At 43.5% G+C, this 16,029-nt stretch overlaps 1 protein-coding gene across 4 annotated transcripts in view; it reads left to right on the top strand.

The window, feature by feature from the left end:
- Positions 1 to 9,829, top strand: part of CLSTN1 (calsyntenin 1) — a 72,484-nt gene extending 62,655 nt beyond the window's left edge. For all 4 annotated transcript variants that reach the window (XM_063145545.1, XM_063145543.1, XM_063145544.1 and 1 more), the window contains 2 exons: positions 7,885 to 8,069; positions 9,440 to 9,829. In XM_063145545.1, coding sequence (XP_063001615.1) covers positions 7,885 to 8,069; positions 9,440 to 9,637 — 383 coding nt within the window. In that variant the 3' untranslated portion in view covers positions 9,638 to 9,829. The remainder of the gene's footprint in view (positions 1 to 7,884; positions 8,070 to 9,439) is intronic.
- Positions 9,830 to 16,029: the final 6,200 nt, after the last annotated feature.

Raw genomic sequence — 16,029 nt, 5'->3', positions numbered from 1 at the left:
GCCCCGCTTTCTTTTGTATCCAGTCAAGAGGGCAAGGCTCCTATAGCTTTAACTGTTGTAATGAAGATGGGATTTCACCAGGTGCTGCATGCATACAAATGTATACAACTGTTAAAGATACAGGAGCCCTGTCCTCCTTTTCATAGGGTCACCCCAGACAACGGAAGCTCTAACCACATGGAAATCTCCCCCAACCCGCAGCCTCCCACAAGTGTTGGACTACAACCGTGCCGGCAGGAGGGTTATGGGAGTTGTAGTCCAACAATTCAGGAGGCCCCCAGCTTAGGGGCCATTGTTTGCTTGAAGTAACCATGGGTTGAGCAACATCTTGCCCTCTAGATGCTTTGGCCTACAACTCCCATCATGCCTCACTGTCAGCTATGCTGGCTACGGTTGCTGGGAGTTGTAGGCCAAAACTTCTGGAGGTCCACAACTCCCCGCATGCCTCACTATTTGCTTGAGGCTGTTGGGAGTTGTGGTTCTCCAGTTGTTTGGGCCTGCAACTCCCAGCATGCCTCACTGTTGGCTAAGCTGGCCCTCCACATGATTTGGCCTACAAGTTTCCCACCTGCAGTTATCCCATTTTTTTCCATCCCGGGCCGCCTGGCACAGCCTCGTCAGCAACCTCTTAGGCCAATGTTGCCAAGTGTCTTGGAGCGAAGCCGTTTGGAGTTGCTTTTGCCCCAGAGGTACTTGGGAAATTTTGAGGAGTTGATTACTGCAGCCAAAACTCTTCCCACAGCCTGATTTCGATCCCAGCGGAAGCTAATTCTTAGGCAGCCGGCTCAGGTCGACTCAGCCTTCCATCCTCCCGAGGTTGGTAAGATGAGTACCCAGCTAGCTGGGGGAAAGGTAATAACGACCGGGGAAGGCAATGGCAAACCACCCTGCTATAAGGCTTGCCAAGAAAACGTCAGCGAAAGCAGGCGTCCCTCTAGGAGTCAGCAGTGACTCAGTGCTGGCACGAGAGGTTCCTTTCCTTTCCCTTGATGTTAGCAGCTCCCCCATGAGAAAAGGTTACAGCTCTTTAGCTTTGGAAGAAGTTGAGTAAGGGAAGACATGATAGATGTGTACAACATGGTGCCTAGTGTGGAGAAAGTGGAGAGGGGGCTGGGTATTTCCTCCTCTCTCATCATCCTGGAATGACATGCTGAACAGCGGGAGATTCAGGACAGATCAAAGGAAGGACTCCTTCACACAGCACGGAGTTCAGCTTGTGGGATTCTCTACCGCAAGACCCACTTGGATGGCTTTATTTTTTTTTTTTTTTTTAATTTTTATTCATTTTCAACACTATATAAACATAGATATACATTACCAAAATATAACTGAAACAAAACACAATAAGAAAAGAAAACATCAAATATCTGCTGCATACATATTGAATGATTGTTGAGTACAAATATCAAAAACTATTACATATACCTTATCATACTACAACATCTTCGTTCTTAACATAAAAGTGCACCCCCCACCTCGGGATCATTCTTGAGTCCAAAATCTAATCGTTTCTTCTGCTGGTGGTTTCCCACTTCCCTTAGTAAACACAAACACTAGGAACTGTTTCCAAATTCCTTCGAACTCATTTATTTTAGTTACGCCTTTTCTCCACTTAATATTACATGTCAGTTTATCATTAATGGCTATATCCCATACTTCTTTGTACCATTCCTCAATAGAATATTCCCCTTGGACCTTCCAGTTCCTAGCTACCATCAGTCGTGCTGCAACCAACAAATTCGATATCAGCTCTATAGTTCCTTTTCCACACTTTATATCTTCAAATAGTGACAGCAATGCTATTTTTGGTGTTTGTTCTATTTTCATTCCCACTATTTCTTCAATTTCTGAGAACACCATCTTCCATAATCTTTGTACATATTTGCATTGCCACCACATATGTAAATACGTTCCTTTTTCCCCACAACCTCTCCAACAATTTGCTGAATGTTGATCACTTATCTTATTCAATCTAACCGGGGTTAGGTACCACCTCCATAGGATTTTAAAATAATTCTCCTTTATTCTTACTGATAAACTTCTCAACACTCTTTGTTTCCATAGTCCCTCCCAGCTCTGTCGCCCTATTTGTATCTTCAAATCTGATTCCCAAACCATTTTCTCTGTATTCTCTCTAAACTCCTTCTCTAACAATATTTTATATATTTCACTCATTAATCCTTTTGAAACTATACTCCCTCCTTTCCCTTCCTCCTTACTTACTACTAATTCTTCAAACCTCGTCATCTTTCTGCACATTCTATTATCTTTAATCCACTTTTTATTCCATTGCTCTAATTGACCATATTCTAACCAAGATAGCTTCTTCTCCTTTAACAAATTTTCCATATCCTCTCTTGTTTTAATATCTCTTACCCAATCCTTTAATCTTATTTTATTTTTCTCTTTTAATATTTTACATAATCTACCCTTTAGATCCTCTGGGAAATTCTTTAACATTATTATCGGTGCTAAGGGAGAGTTGCTCGGAAGCAGCTTCCCTTTAAATTTACTCCAAATTTCCCATTGAGTCCTCAGGAGTGGATTATCTATACTTCCAACCCACTTTCTTCCTCCGTCTTTAAAAAAAACATTCTCCAAATTCATCTCTACCTTATTTATGGTTTTTTCTTCCATCCAATATAAATCTCCTACTCCCATAATTGCTTCTACAACATGTCTTAATCTATTTGCTACGTAGTATAATTTTATGTTTGGGAGACCCATTCCCCCCTTTTTTTGGCTTAGGTACCAATTATTTTTATTCACTCTTGCTCTCTTTTCTCCATTACAATATTTATTAATAATATTTTGCCAACTTTTTATCTCGGTTTCTGATATTTTTATAGGTAACATTCTAAATACAAAATTAATTTTAGCTAATATCTTCATTTTTATTAAGGCTATTCTTCCGAACCAAGATAAATTTAATCTTTTATATTTCTCCAATTTCTCTAATACCTCTTTCTTTAACCTCGTTAAATTTTCCTTTTCAAGATTCTCTACATTTTTTGTAATTTTAATTCCCAAATATTTAATCTCATTCTTAACTTTCAATTCCATTCCCTTAAATTCCCCATCCTTTTCTTCCTTCTTGGTATAGTTAAACAACATCATCTCTGATTTAGACCAATTTATTTTTAACCCTGTAATTTCCTCAAATTCCCTCAACTGATATTTAATTCTTTCTAATTTTCTTAATGGATTCTTAATGGTCAATAAAGTGTCATCCGCAAACATGTTTAACTTTATTTCCCTTACCTCTCCAATTCCTTCTAACTCTTCATCCTCCCTTAGTGCCTTCGCCAAAACTTCCATAACCATTACAAACAGGACCGGCGAGAGCGGACATCCTTGTCTTGTTCCTCTGGCTAGTCGTATCTTTTCAGTAAGTCCGTCATTTACCACCACTACCGCCGTATTTTGGGAATATAGCTGTTCTATTACATTTTTAAATTTATTTCCAAATCCCAATTTATCTATAATACTCTTTAGTGCCTGCCAGCTCACACAATCAAAAGCTTTAAAAATATCTAATGCCATAATACCTGCCTTAATATTTGCTTTTTTTATTACATTTATTACATTTAAAACTCTACCCACTAAATTATGCATATGCCTTCCTACCACAAACCCACATTGATCTGCTCCTATATATTCTGCCAAAAATTTATTTAGCCGTTTGGCCATAATAGATGTAAAAATTTTAGCATCCTGATTTATTAAAGAAATAGGTCTATAAGAATCGGGATTAGTCAAATCTTTATCTGGTTTTGGGATCAGAATTATCACTGAATGTTCCCATGATTCAGGTATCTTCTCTCCTGATAATATCCTATTATAAAGTTCCATTAATTTTGGAACTAAACAGTCTTTGAAGACCTTATAATATTCTGGACCCAAACCATCTGCTCCCGGTGATTTACCAACTTTTAACTTATCAATAACCTCTTCAACTTCTCTTTGAGTTATTACTGACTCCATTAACTCCTTATATTCTAATTTTATTCCCTTCTTTATAAACCTTCCAATATACTCCTCCACCTTTTCTTGTTGAATTTCTTTACCCTTATACCATTCCTGATAGAATTCCTGAAAAATTTTTATTTTAGCTTTCATTGCATGACAATAATTCCCTCGGCTATCTTTCAACGTTTCTATCCCATTCCTCCCTTTTTCTTTTTGTGTGAGCTTGGCAAGCAACCTCGAGTTCTTATCACTGTTTTCAAAATATTCCCTTTTCATATACATTAAATTCTTTTGAATCTCTTCTATATTTAAATTTTCTAATTGTTTCTTCTTAGCTTGTATTTCCACTAATTTATATTTATCTTTAACTCGCCAATATCTTTCCTCCAAGTTTTTAATTTCTATCTCTAACTTTTCCTGTTCTGCACGTTGTTGTCTTTTTAAACTACATGTTTCTCTAATACAGATTCCTCTTGCTACAGCCTTCATGGTGTCCCAAATGACTGACCCAGCTGTTCCTCCTTTTTCATTAATTTCCCATGACTCCGACAGTTCCTTCCGAATTTTATCTACTATTTTATTATATTTCAATATCTTTGTATTCAGCTTCCATCTATATGCCTCTTTATAATCTTTCTTAACTGTAAATTCTAAACTTAACAAGGCATGATCAGTTACTTTTATTACCCCCATTTCCATTTTACAAATCCTCGTTGCAAAATCTTTTGAAACAAATATATAATCTATCCTGGAGTATGTATGATGAACTGGGGAAAAGTATGAAAATCCAGGCCTATTCCCGTTAAGTAAACGCCACGAATCTAAATAATCATTTTCTTTTACTAATTTATTCAATATAGTCATATTGTTCCTCTTTTCAACATTAGTGGGATTTGACCTGTCCCGTTTATTATCCATAACCATATTAAAATCCCCAGCTAATATAGCATACCCCTCCTTAAATTCTTCTATTTCTTTAAACAACTTTATAAAAAACTCTCTATGCCTCTCATTTGGGGCATAAACATTAATCAAAGTATAGACCTTTCCCTCAATTTTACCTTTTAACATAAGATATCTGCCCTTATCATCCTTTTTTACTTCTTCTAATATAAACCCACTTTTTTTTGAAATCAAAGTGGCCACTCCATTTTTTTTCGATGTCCCTAATGACTTTTCATAATAGGCTAACCACTTTAATTTTATCATATTCGAATTCTCGGAGCCTTGGTGTGTCTCTTGGACCATTATAATATCTGATCCCTCTTTATTAAACATTTGTTCTATTCTCTTCCTTTTCACGACTGCCCCCAAACCTTTAACATTGAGTGTTGATACCTTTATCTTTTTATCCATAATCACCCTTTTGAAATCTCTTCCGATCCCTTGTGCTCAGCAATTCAAACTTGCTTACATAAAAAAACAAACTCCATACATAAAACCCCCACCCTCCTACCCCAATCCCTCCTCTCCTACCTTCCCCCCCTCCCCACCCCCCCACTCTAATCCCCCCCCCATATCCCCGTGAGTCTAGTACTCCAGCCATCTACTTTAAAGGGGGGGGGGGAGGCAGTGCTGCGCCTGGCCGGCAGGTTTCTATATTAGCATTTCTATTTGCAATTATCTCCAAACATAATTAACAATTCTCTTACTCTCCAGATGTCCCAGCCTCATTCTCTCCCCCACCCACTCCAGCCCCATTTGCTTCCCCATCCAGATCCAGCCTCTTCAGCAATTCTTTACCTTGATCCAATGAGGTTACTCTGTGTTCCCTCCTCCCATATGTAAATCTTAAGAAAACCGGGTAACCCCATGCGTATGGAATTTTGTTCTGCATTAACATTCCAGTTATTGGTTTAATACTCCGTCTCCAATTTAATGTATGTTGAGAAAGATCATTATAAATTTGCACTGCTTTGCCTTTATATTGTAACTGGGTCAAAGATCTCAATTCTTTCATGATTTGCTCTTTTTTATAATAGTTACCAAATTTCACCAAAATATCTCTAGTCCCTTTGTAGTTTTGCCCCCCCACGCGGTGGACTCGGTCCAGATCCGATCCATCTATTGGGATGTCCGGCATCAGCTCTTTGAACCAGTTCAGAATGATTTCTCTAAGATCTTCTCCTTGTATCTGCTTCAGCTGCTTTATTCGAAACGAAGATCTACGAGATTGGTCTTCCAAGGCGATCAGACATAATTCCCATTCCTTAAATTGAATATTTGTTGATTTTTCAAAGGCCTCTTGCTTCTTCTGGTCCAATTCCGCTTTTGCCTCTATCTCTTTGATCTTATCCGAGTTTTCTGCGGTCTTATCCGAAAGAACACGCATTTGTTGTCTAAATTCATTCATTTGCAGATCCATTTTTTTAAAAATGATGATATTATTCTCTACAATAACTGCCTTAATTTCTGCTAGGGAGGGAAAGTTGCTGTCCATTGCTTTTCCCCCTTCAGCCATATTCTTTTCTTTATTTGGTACTGTATCCAAAGAAACTGGGTCTATAACTTCGTCTTCCTGGTCTGTTCCAGGGGCTGTATCTTCCAGGTGGGAGAGGTGGGTTAAATTATGATTTGAAGGTTTCTTTTTTTGTCTATTCAACTTTTCCCACTTCTTAATCTTTTTTTTAATGTTGGACATAGGACCCTTCTGAGTAGGGCATAAATCTTAGAGCCCCCACTTCCTTAGCAACTTTTACTGGCTTCTCTTCTATGTGCCAAACACACCACCTTCTTCCCGAGGGGGAGGAAATATATTCAGTTCACAACAGCATTCACTAGAGGGGATCAGATCCAATCATTCACAGTTTCTCAAAATCCCACATCTCCCTCACAGAATGCTGTTTCTTCCCCTTCACCCCCCCCCTTCTCGGCACACCGCAAACAGCTTCCACTTTCCACTTTACAAAGATTACAGCAAACAACTTCAAAGCCAGTATTTCAATCTTTCCAACTTAAGATAAAGGATGAGAAGTGAGGATCGCTGTAAATCAGATCAACGTCTAACAAGCATAAGTTCTTTCTTTTCAAACTGCGACATCAATCATGTTACTTTCGGTTTCGCCTCTGCAGTTTATAAAGACATTCCGTCAAGCTCACCTCATCCCATCGGCTCTTCTCAACACTTTCCAGCTCCGATAGCTTTTATAATCATTTCCTGTCGTTTGCTCAAAGATTTATGCCCATTAAAAAATAGATAATTGCTTTTTCCGGCAACGCCGCTCAGAGCCTCAGAAGAAACCTGCCACCGCCATGGCTGCCAAGCTCCGCCCCCCACACTTGGATGGCTTTAAAAGGAGATTAGACAAATTTAAGTGGGATAAGTGGCTGCTAGTCTGGATGGCTCTGTGCTGTCTCCAGTATCTGAGGCAGTAAGCCTGTGTGCCCCAGTTGCTGGGGAGCATGGGTGGGAGGGTCCCGTTACACCCATGTTCTGCTTGTTGGCCCCTGGCTGACGGCTGGTTGGCCCCTGTGTGAACAGAGTGCTGGACTAGACGGACCCTTGGTCTGATCCAGCAGGGCTCTTCTGATGTTCTTAAACAAGTGTGCTTGTTGCTGCACCCCCTGTAATACCCAATCAACTTAATATATTGGCAACCTGTCAAGGAGCAAAGAGAGCCAGGGAGCAAAGAGAGCCAGGGAGCCAGGAGGCCTTGGCATCTCCTGCTCTACCTTCTCACCACCACCACCACCGTTGCCTGGGCCAGAGCGAGAGGCAGGCGAACAAGCAGGTTGCGATGATGAAAAGGGGGAGCAAGTCCAGGGGGCTTTTCTCAATGGGCCCCTGCTGGGGCGTGGTCCCCCGGCAGGTGCCCAACCCCGCCGGCCCTGCTTGGAACCTCAAGCCCTCGCTTCCTCTTCAAGGCACGCCTAATTGTGCCGCCTTGTCTCTCGCTGTCCCTTTGCCATCCCTAGTCGTCCCCAGCACCGCCACAGTGGTGATTGTGGTCTGCGTCAGCTTCCTGGTCTTCATGATCATCCTGGGAGTGTTCCGGATCAGAGCCGCCCACCAGAGAACCATGCGGGACCAGGACTCTGGGAAGGAGAACGAGATGGATTGGGACGACTCGGCGTTGACCATTACCGTTAACCCCATGGAGGTAAGGCTCCGACGCCGTCGTTTTCTCCAACTTCAAGTGACAAGGCCCTAGTCCAGTGGACGGGGTGGGGCTTCCTCCGGCCCTGTACTTTGATAGGTGGCCTGCTGTTTGCTTCATGCAACCAGACCTCTGTGAGATGCCAGCTGTATCTCTTCACCACTGCTCTATATCTGAAGCCTTTGGCGACTGCATTAAAAACAAACAAAACTTCAATGTAAACATATAAAATGCTAAAAAATAATAATATCCGCTACAGAGTGAGCAGTCGGGCAAATCGACTTTTTGCTCTCTGATTGCGTGTGTAAATAAATCATTCACTTACCGTGCTAAATATATAAAAAGAGTGCAGCCCCCTTGCGACTGCCTCTGGGGAGAGGATGCAATCTCTGCAGTGAGGAGGTCACCACCGAAAAGGCTCCGTGCCCGGAAGCTGCCTGTTTTGCTTCCAGAGTAGGGGCATCCAGGGGAAAGCTTTCACATGAAGATCTCCGTTGGCAAGGACGTTTGCACGGCCCAGGAGGGGCTGGTCTTGAAGGCTTTATAAGCCAAACCCGGCACATCAAATTGCACAGGGAAGCTAACTGGAAGACAGCAGAAACCTAGAAGTCCTGGCGATTGATAACGTTCAGGATGGAGGACTCCAGTTAACAGCTGAGTTCTGGACCAGCTGGAGTTTCCGACAGCTTTTTAGAGGGAGCCCCACCCGGCTGTTCGCACAACACACTTACCCACACTCAGGGGTTGCACGTAGGTTTTTGTGTGTGTGTGTGTTGAACCGTGGGTTATTTGTTTGTTGAGCCGTGGGTTGGTGTGTTGTCCGAACCCAGGACATTTTCCATGGGGTGATTTGTTAACGGTGTGGTTTGTTAAACCACCCTGAACAATCCCACAACAAGCCACGGTTTCTCAAGGTGGCTCGTTTGAGATTTTTTTTAAAAAAATTATACATTTCTATACCGCCCAACAGCTGAAGCCACACGGCATGCTTCACCCTGCGGAAAATGCCCAGGGTTCAGTACATCATGGTTCGACAGACAGCCCACAGTTCGACAACATACACTCAACCCACCAGTCATGGCTTAGTGTTTTGTATGAAGCCGGTCCCTGTCTGTGTTGTGTGTTTGTCTGTCTGTCTGTCTCTCTCTGTCTATCCATTCACTGGTCCTTTTTCCTGTCTTTTCTGAAATGCCTGTTTATAAGTCCTGAGGCTGACCAGACTTCAGAGGTTCGATTCCTTCTCCCCCCCCCCCCCCCCCCGGTTGGGCCTGCATGTTGCCAACCTCTTCCGAGATGTGTCCCTTTCGCAGAAGGGACGAGGAGTCCAGGGTCGCACCGGGTAGCTCATGTTAACTCGGCGTCTCTTTCGACAGACCTACGAGGACCAGCACAGCAGCGAGGAGGAGGAAGAGGAGGAGGAGGAGAGCGAAGACGGCGAGGAAGAGGACGACATCACGAGCGCCGAGTCGGAAAGCAGCGAGGAGGAAGAGGAGGGAGAGCAGGAAGAAGACCAACAGAACGTTAATAGACAGCAACAGCTAGAATGGGACGACTCCACTCTCACCTATTGATCCCAGGTCTCAACGCTGTGTCCTGTCTACATTTTCCTTTTTTGTTTGTTCTTCTGTTCTAGAAGACTCCGCCGCAAAAACACTCCACTGCTCCCAAGGATCCAGGGCGCACAAGCGAAGCGCTCGGCTCCCGCAGAGCCAACCGACACAGCCTGACACCCACCCACCCCCACTCCTCACACACAAGACACCCCCCCCCATCCTGATGTCTCCATCTCTCTTTTCCCAGCTAGTCTCCTAAAAACACACCCACCCAAAGCCCTGGCCTCTAGAAACGTAGCTTAAGCACCTATTCTCCCCTCACTTCTCCTGCAACGACTGGACAACGACGATTCTTCTTCTTCTTCTTCTTCTTTTAATTTTTATTTCCCGCTTCGCAAGGGACTGCCTTGTGGGCGCACTCCGGGCATCCTCTCACTGTACGGGACACGACGGCCATCGCACATGCGCTTAGACTGTTGGGTGTGTTTATGTCCTGAATTTCATTTCTGGCCCGGGTGCTATACTTTCAGCTTGGTTCCTTTCTCATGCTTTCCTGGGGGGCGGTGTGTGTGTGTGTATATAATGCCGAGATCATTCAGTGACAAAAGGTTAACTTTTCTTTTTGAGGCGGGGTTTGCTTTGAGGCAGGTTTTGTGACCCATTTCATTCCCGGTGAATCTTTATAAAAGACGTTCCTTTTCTCTCTCTCCCCCCCCCCCCTCTCCTCTTCCTCCCCCCGAACTCTAGTGCATGTGTAAAGTGGCAGAATGAGGTTACTATGTAGAAGATTAACAAGACTTTTTAATATTTTGTAAATATATCGGGATTATGTAATTATGTCACTTGTGGTAGTGAACACGGGCGTGGGGGGGGGGGGACATAACCCATGCTAAGGTTTTAAAAACAAATCATGCAGCATGACGTAGTGATAAGGTTTTCTTTCTCCCCCCCCCCCCGTCCTCTTGAAATCCCTGCCGCAGAAGCACGGGGCAAGTTTCATTAGCATAGAGAAATGCTTCTTCATGGACTCCCTTTTCTGCGTCCCGACGGCTCCTGCCTTTCGCGGTTTGGGTCCTTTTGCGTTTCGGTTTCCGGGACGGGCAATTTAAAACTGAAAACGGCACAATACTATGCGTGTTTAGGCAAAAAAATTTTTTTAAAAAAATGTCCTGCAACTCTAGCCAGGGAATGCTGGGAGTTGCAGGACGTTTTTTCCCGTCTAAATGTGCGTAGGATTGCGGCCAAGGTGTCTTTTGTACAAACATAAGGTCTCGGTGCTTTCCGGTTTCACGCTTCTCAAGCGGGCGGCTCAGTTGATTTTAACGGCCACGATGCAGGACCAGCCCGGCTGTAAGACTCGCCGGCCGACACAATGCTGGTGAAGTTGACGGTTCAACTTCTGCAGGGTGGGCGTCGTTCCTGTTTTTCAAAGCACTCCGAATCGTCCCCTGCCTCTCCTTGTACAGCTAACTTGGGACATGGGTCTCTTAATAAGCTTTTATTTTGGGTGGGTGGGGATCCGGGGGGCAGGCGGGCGGGCGGGAAGTGATGCCATAGTTTACACTGAATGTGCGTGATTCATTCCTCTGTTCTAAACGGCGACACCAAACCATCGCTTATTCCGAGACGCACGGTTTCAGGATGCGGGTGGACAGGAAGCGTCCCGAGGCGGGGTGGGTGGGAAAGCCGCCCGAGGTTTGGAGGGAGGGGCCAAAGCAATTTTGCGAAAGCCACTGAAAGCGAGCAATGACCCCGGTGGTGCAGGTGAGCTGAGGGCTTTTCATTAGGGGGGGTGGCGGTGATTTTTTCCTGTTTAAACTTTTCCTTAAGAGACCCTTGAGTTCGTCACTTTTTGCTGCTTTTTTTTTTTTTAACAGTGGATTATTCCTTGGGGTGCGGAAGGGCTAAACTACAGCTCCCTCCGCCATTTTGCCAACTAAAATACGCCCTAGTAATGGGATGATGTGGCAAAGAACCTTCCCGGCCGCCCTCTACCAGGACAGGCTTTTGAGGCTCCGATCCAAAAGCACAAAGGGAGAAAATGCAGACTGCTGTGCTGTTCCTTCTCTTTATTTTTTCTTCCAGGGGGGGAGATTTCAGGGTACAGGCAGATGGGAGAGGGCCCCCGAAAACGGAACTCAAAGAGCTGGCCAGGCTCCGGGGCTCAGTGATGGAGCACGGTTTGCACCCCAGCGGCCCCAGGCGTGGGCTGGGGAAAGAACCGCCTGGAGCGCTGCTGCCCGCCAGTGTGGGCAACGAGCAGCCTAACCATGGCTCAGTGCGCCATCTGAACAGGCCCTCTGTCTGTCGTATGGACCATTCCTAACCATGGTTGGCTACCTAACCACGGTTTAAACACGCTCGCTCACCATTTGCTGCGAAGGGGTTAGCAGCCTAATCATGGCTTAGCGTGTTGTCTGAACAGCCCCGATATGGAGTTTGATGGACCAAAGGTTTCACTTGGGATAAGCATCCTGCCCAGGGCCACTCTTTCCTTCCCCAAATGCAAAGCGGGCTCTCTCTCTCACCCCTAGCATACAGTCTAGCAGCAGGACGTCCTTTGAGGAAAGCGGGTCTCAGGAGTGCCTTTTTAACAATAGGGGTGGATCTGACAGCAAGGGAGTTTCAGCCCACATAAATAATCTTATATTCCCGTACCCATCTCTTTTTATAACTGTAAAAAATTAGATTTCTAAAACGGGCAAGGGAAGCTGGTTTTGACTACTCCGACGTGGTAACATACCTGGTGGTTTTAAGTAAAAAATAACAACCGGGAGGAACTTTTAACTGATGTCCAAGTTGTCCTGTGTGTCAATGTCACTGTGTAGAAAACTCTTCGCTCCTTTTCCCGTTATACCGTCACTGTAGCGGCTGTATTTTAGAGACTGTAAACCTGATCATCTCTCTCTCTCTCTCTCAATCTCTCTCTCTCTTCTTAAATGCTAATGCTGAAAGGTTGTAAACTTTTTCTGACGCCGTTTGTAGCCATCATGGAGCTAACGTTTCAGATGTGTATATTGGTAAATAGGTCGCGATTGGAAAGTATGAGCTACAATAAATTTCTGGTTCTAAAAAAAAGAAAGGAAAAAAAACCCATCTCGCTCTCTATCCTCTTTGTAAGGAGCCTGGGATTGAATCGTCTTGCGCACCAACAGAATCCAGTAGCATCTCAATGTGTAAATAAATTAATTAGCTGAGCAAGGTTTTTTGTTTTTTAAACGAAACACCATGATTGTTGCACCGTCAGAGTGTAGAACAGGAGTGTTGAATCCCACACCGGCTTTCAGATATTCGCCAAATTCCCCCCTTCCTTTTCCCAGCAATTCTTTAGGGGTTTTCCCGGTTTTGAACAGTTCCCCACCCCTTTCTAAAATGTCGAAATGCCTCTTCTCAATCTTAGTTGCTGTCTTTTAAGACTTTAAAGCTCAAATATAGTGATATTTTGGGCCTCTCGTCTTTAGCCTGGCTCCCATCAGCTACTAAAATATGCCCCCTCCATTTTTCTCCGAAATTGAATTCTGAAATTGAGTTTCAGCACCCCAATGTAGAGTGTGCAACCCCGATTTGTGTGTTGCTGTGGTTTTCCCCCCTGCCCCTTTGTTTAAAGGCGAAAGCAGCTCTTACTGGCAGAATATACCACATAGAAAGGTAGAATTCAATCCGCTTTCTTTAGGCAAGACACTGGAGCTGCCATGCTGTACCTATTCACTGGGACGCTTATGGGATTTACTCCCAGGTAAGTGTGCATATAGGATTGTAGCCTTACTTTTCTACCTCCGTTTTCTGCTGTTAAATGTTGAATTTAAACCCCTAGAACAGCCTTCCTCAACCTGGGGCGCTCCAGATGTGTTGGACTGCATCTCCCAGAACGCCCCAGCCAGGCTGGGGCATTCTGGGAGTTGTAGTCCAACACATCTGGAGCGCCCCAGGTTGAGGAAGGCTGCCCTAGAACAAGGAGAGAGCACGGTGGTGGTGTGAATTGGCTGTTGAGCCGAGACACCTTTAAAAAAAAACCAAAAAAGATTCAGCCCAAGATTTAAAACTTTTTGTCTGAGAAATCTGGGTCTAGCAGCAGGGATTTATCCCGAAGAAAGTTGGATTCTTCTCTTCCTCTCCCTGTCGCTACAGCCACGTAAGAGATTATCCAGGCAGCAATAGAATAAACTTATTCATCCATGTGGAATTGTAAAAATAATAATAATAAAAATGTACCTTGCTCTCTCCATTTTGCTCAGGTATCTGTTTCCAGGGAAGGCTGTTTCTGGTGGAAGTCTGGGCTAGCCTTTATTAGAATCATAGAATAGCAGAGTTGGAAGGGGCCTCTAAGGCCATGGAGTCCAACCCCCTGCTCAATGCAGGAATCCACCCTAAAGCATCCCTGACAGATGGCTGTCCAGCTGCCTCTTGAAGGCCTCTAGTGTGGGAGAGCCCACAACCTCCCTAGGTAATGGGTTCCATTGTCATACTGCTGTAAAAGTTCATTTAGAACATTTCTTAACCACTGCAGCCCCTAAAGATAAATACTGGCAATGCAGCTGACAGCAGCTCTTCAGGTGAACCTCATATCCTTGGGACCCAAATGGATAAGGTAACAGATAGGAGAGTTCTCTTAACTCTTTGTTTTTGCATAAAGCAGCTTTTGCCAGCGGTCGTGGGTGTAGGCTGGTGCGCTTTAGAACTATAAGATTTGTTTGCTCGCTCTCACACACATACGCGTCTGCACAAAACATACACAAATATCTATACACACGCTGCGTGTGTACATGCATCACACACCTATACAGGCATAGAGAGAACTCACAGATAACGTATGTATGTACATGTGTAAATATACAGACACTTACACCAGTGTTTGAGTATTTGAACACGGACACACTTTCTTACAGACAGCACTGGTAAGTGCATATTCTGAACGTCTGTTTCTGTAAGAATGTGGGTGTGTATTCAAATACAAGTCAGAAAGAAGAGAAACGGGTTCTCACGATGCAAAATATTTATTTTCAAGAAGCTCCAACGGGTTTTGGCTTGTTCTTTATTATCGGCCTTCCTCAGGGAGCTGTGACATTAATACAGTAAAGTACACGAAGATAAAACGTAATACGAAAATACATTTTTGCTATTAGGTTAATTATGGACATTGACACAAGGGCCTATGCATATATGTTTGTTTTAAAAATCTTTTAACATAACGCCGTGCCAGCAGGAGCTAGCCGTGCATAGTATTGTACAAAGTCTTATGAAACTGGACTATAACAAAAGAATAATAATGCAAACCTTTATTTTTTATTTATCTACCGCCCCATAGCCGAAGCTCTCTAGGCGGTTTACAAAAGTTAAAAACAGTGAACATTAAAAAGTATACAAAATTTAAAACCATCAAAAATATTAAAACAACAGTATCCATTTAAACAACAACAGTTCTGGGGTCCAATAAAAAACAAACGAACTTAGCATATGTTGTTAAATGCCTGGGAGAAGAGAAAAGTCTTGACCTGGCGCTGAAAATATAACAATGTTGGTGCCAGGTGAGCCTCATAGGGGAGATCATTCCATAATTGGGGGGGGGACACCGCTGAAAAGGCCCTCTCCCTTGTTGCCTGTTAAGAAGGTAGTGTCTGCAGAATTTCCTCTAGCAAAATCATTGTCTCCTGCGGTAATCTATGGCAATTGGAAAGAGTATTCCTCAAATCCATCCTTATATTCTTAGTTCATTTTTGGGGGTTCTGCCAGGTGTGTCTCTGTAGTTGTGAAAAGTCCAAGATCTTCCACTGCTTATTTGAGGGGTGTGTGTGTTTGCAAATTGTTCCTAAGTCACAGGAGTGTTTAAAATTCCAGATTACCACAAGATTTTTTAAAACAAACATATATGCATAGACCCTTGTGTCAATGTACAAAATTAACCTAATAGCAAAAATATATTTTCATATTACATGTTAACTTAGTGTACTTTACTGTATTAATGTTACATCTCCCGATAATAAAGAACAGGCCAAAACGCGTCGGGCTTCTTGAAAATAACTATTTTGCATCATGAGAACCCGTTTCTCTTCTTTCTGACCTGTATTTGAATACATACCCACTTTCTTACAGAAACAGCCTTGCAGAAGATGCACTTATCAGACAGTGCTATCTATAAGGAAGTGCATGTGTGTTCAAATACACACACAGAGGTATAAGTGTCTGTATATTTACACATGTAAATACACACATACATTATCTGTGAGTTCTCCCTATACCCACCTATGTGCATATATAGGTGTGTGACGGGTGGACACACAAAGATATAGATGTGTATGTATATATAAGTTCTGCCCCACTCAGACTTACTCTGCTTTGTGTAAAATCTCAGACTGGGTTGTCGGCCACAGAATTGTGGCAGAATACTTCACTGTGTAACCGGCATGTTTTGC

Source organism: Elgaria multicarinata, chromosome 20 (assembly GCF_023053635.1).
Source record: "Elgaria multicarinata webbii isolate HBS135686 ecotype San Diego chromosome 20, rElgMul1.1.pri, whole genome shotgun sequence".
Taxonomy (NCBI): domain Eukaryota; kingdom Metazoa; phylum Chordata; class Lepidosauria; order Squamata; family Anguidae; genus Elgaria; species Elgaria multicarinata.
Note: the sequence above shows the minus strand (reverse complement) of the source record. Positions and strands in the feature narration are given on the sequence as shown.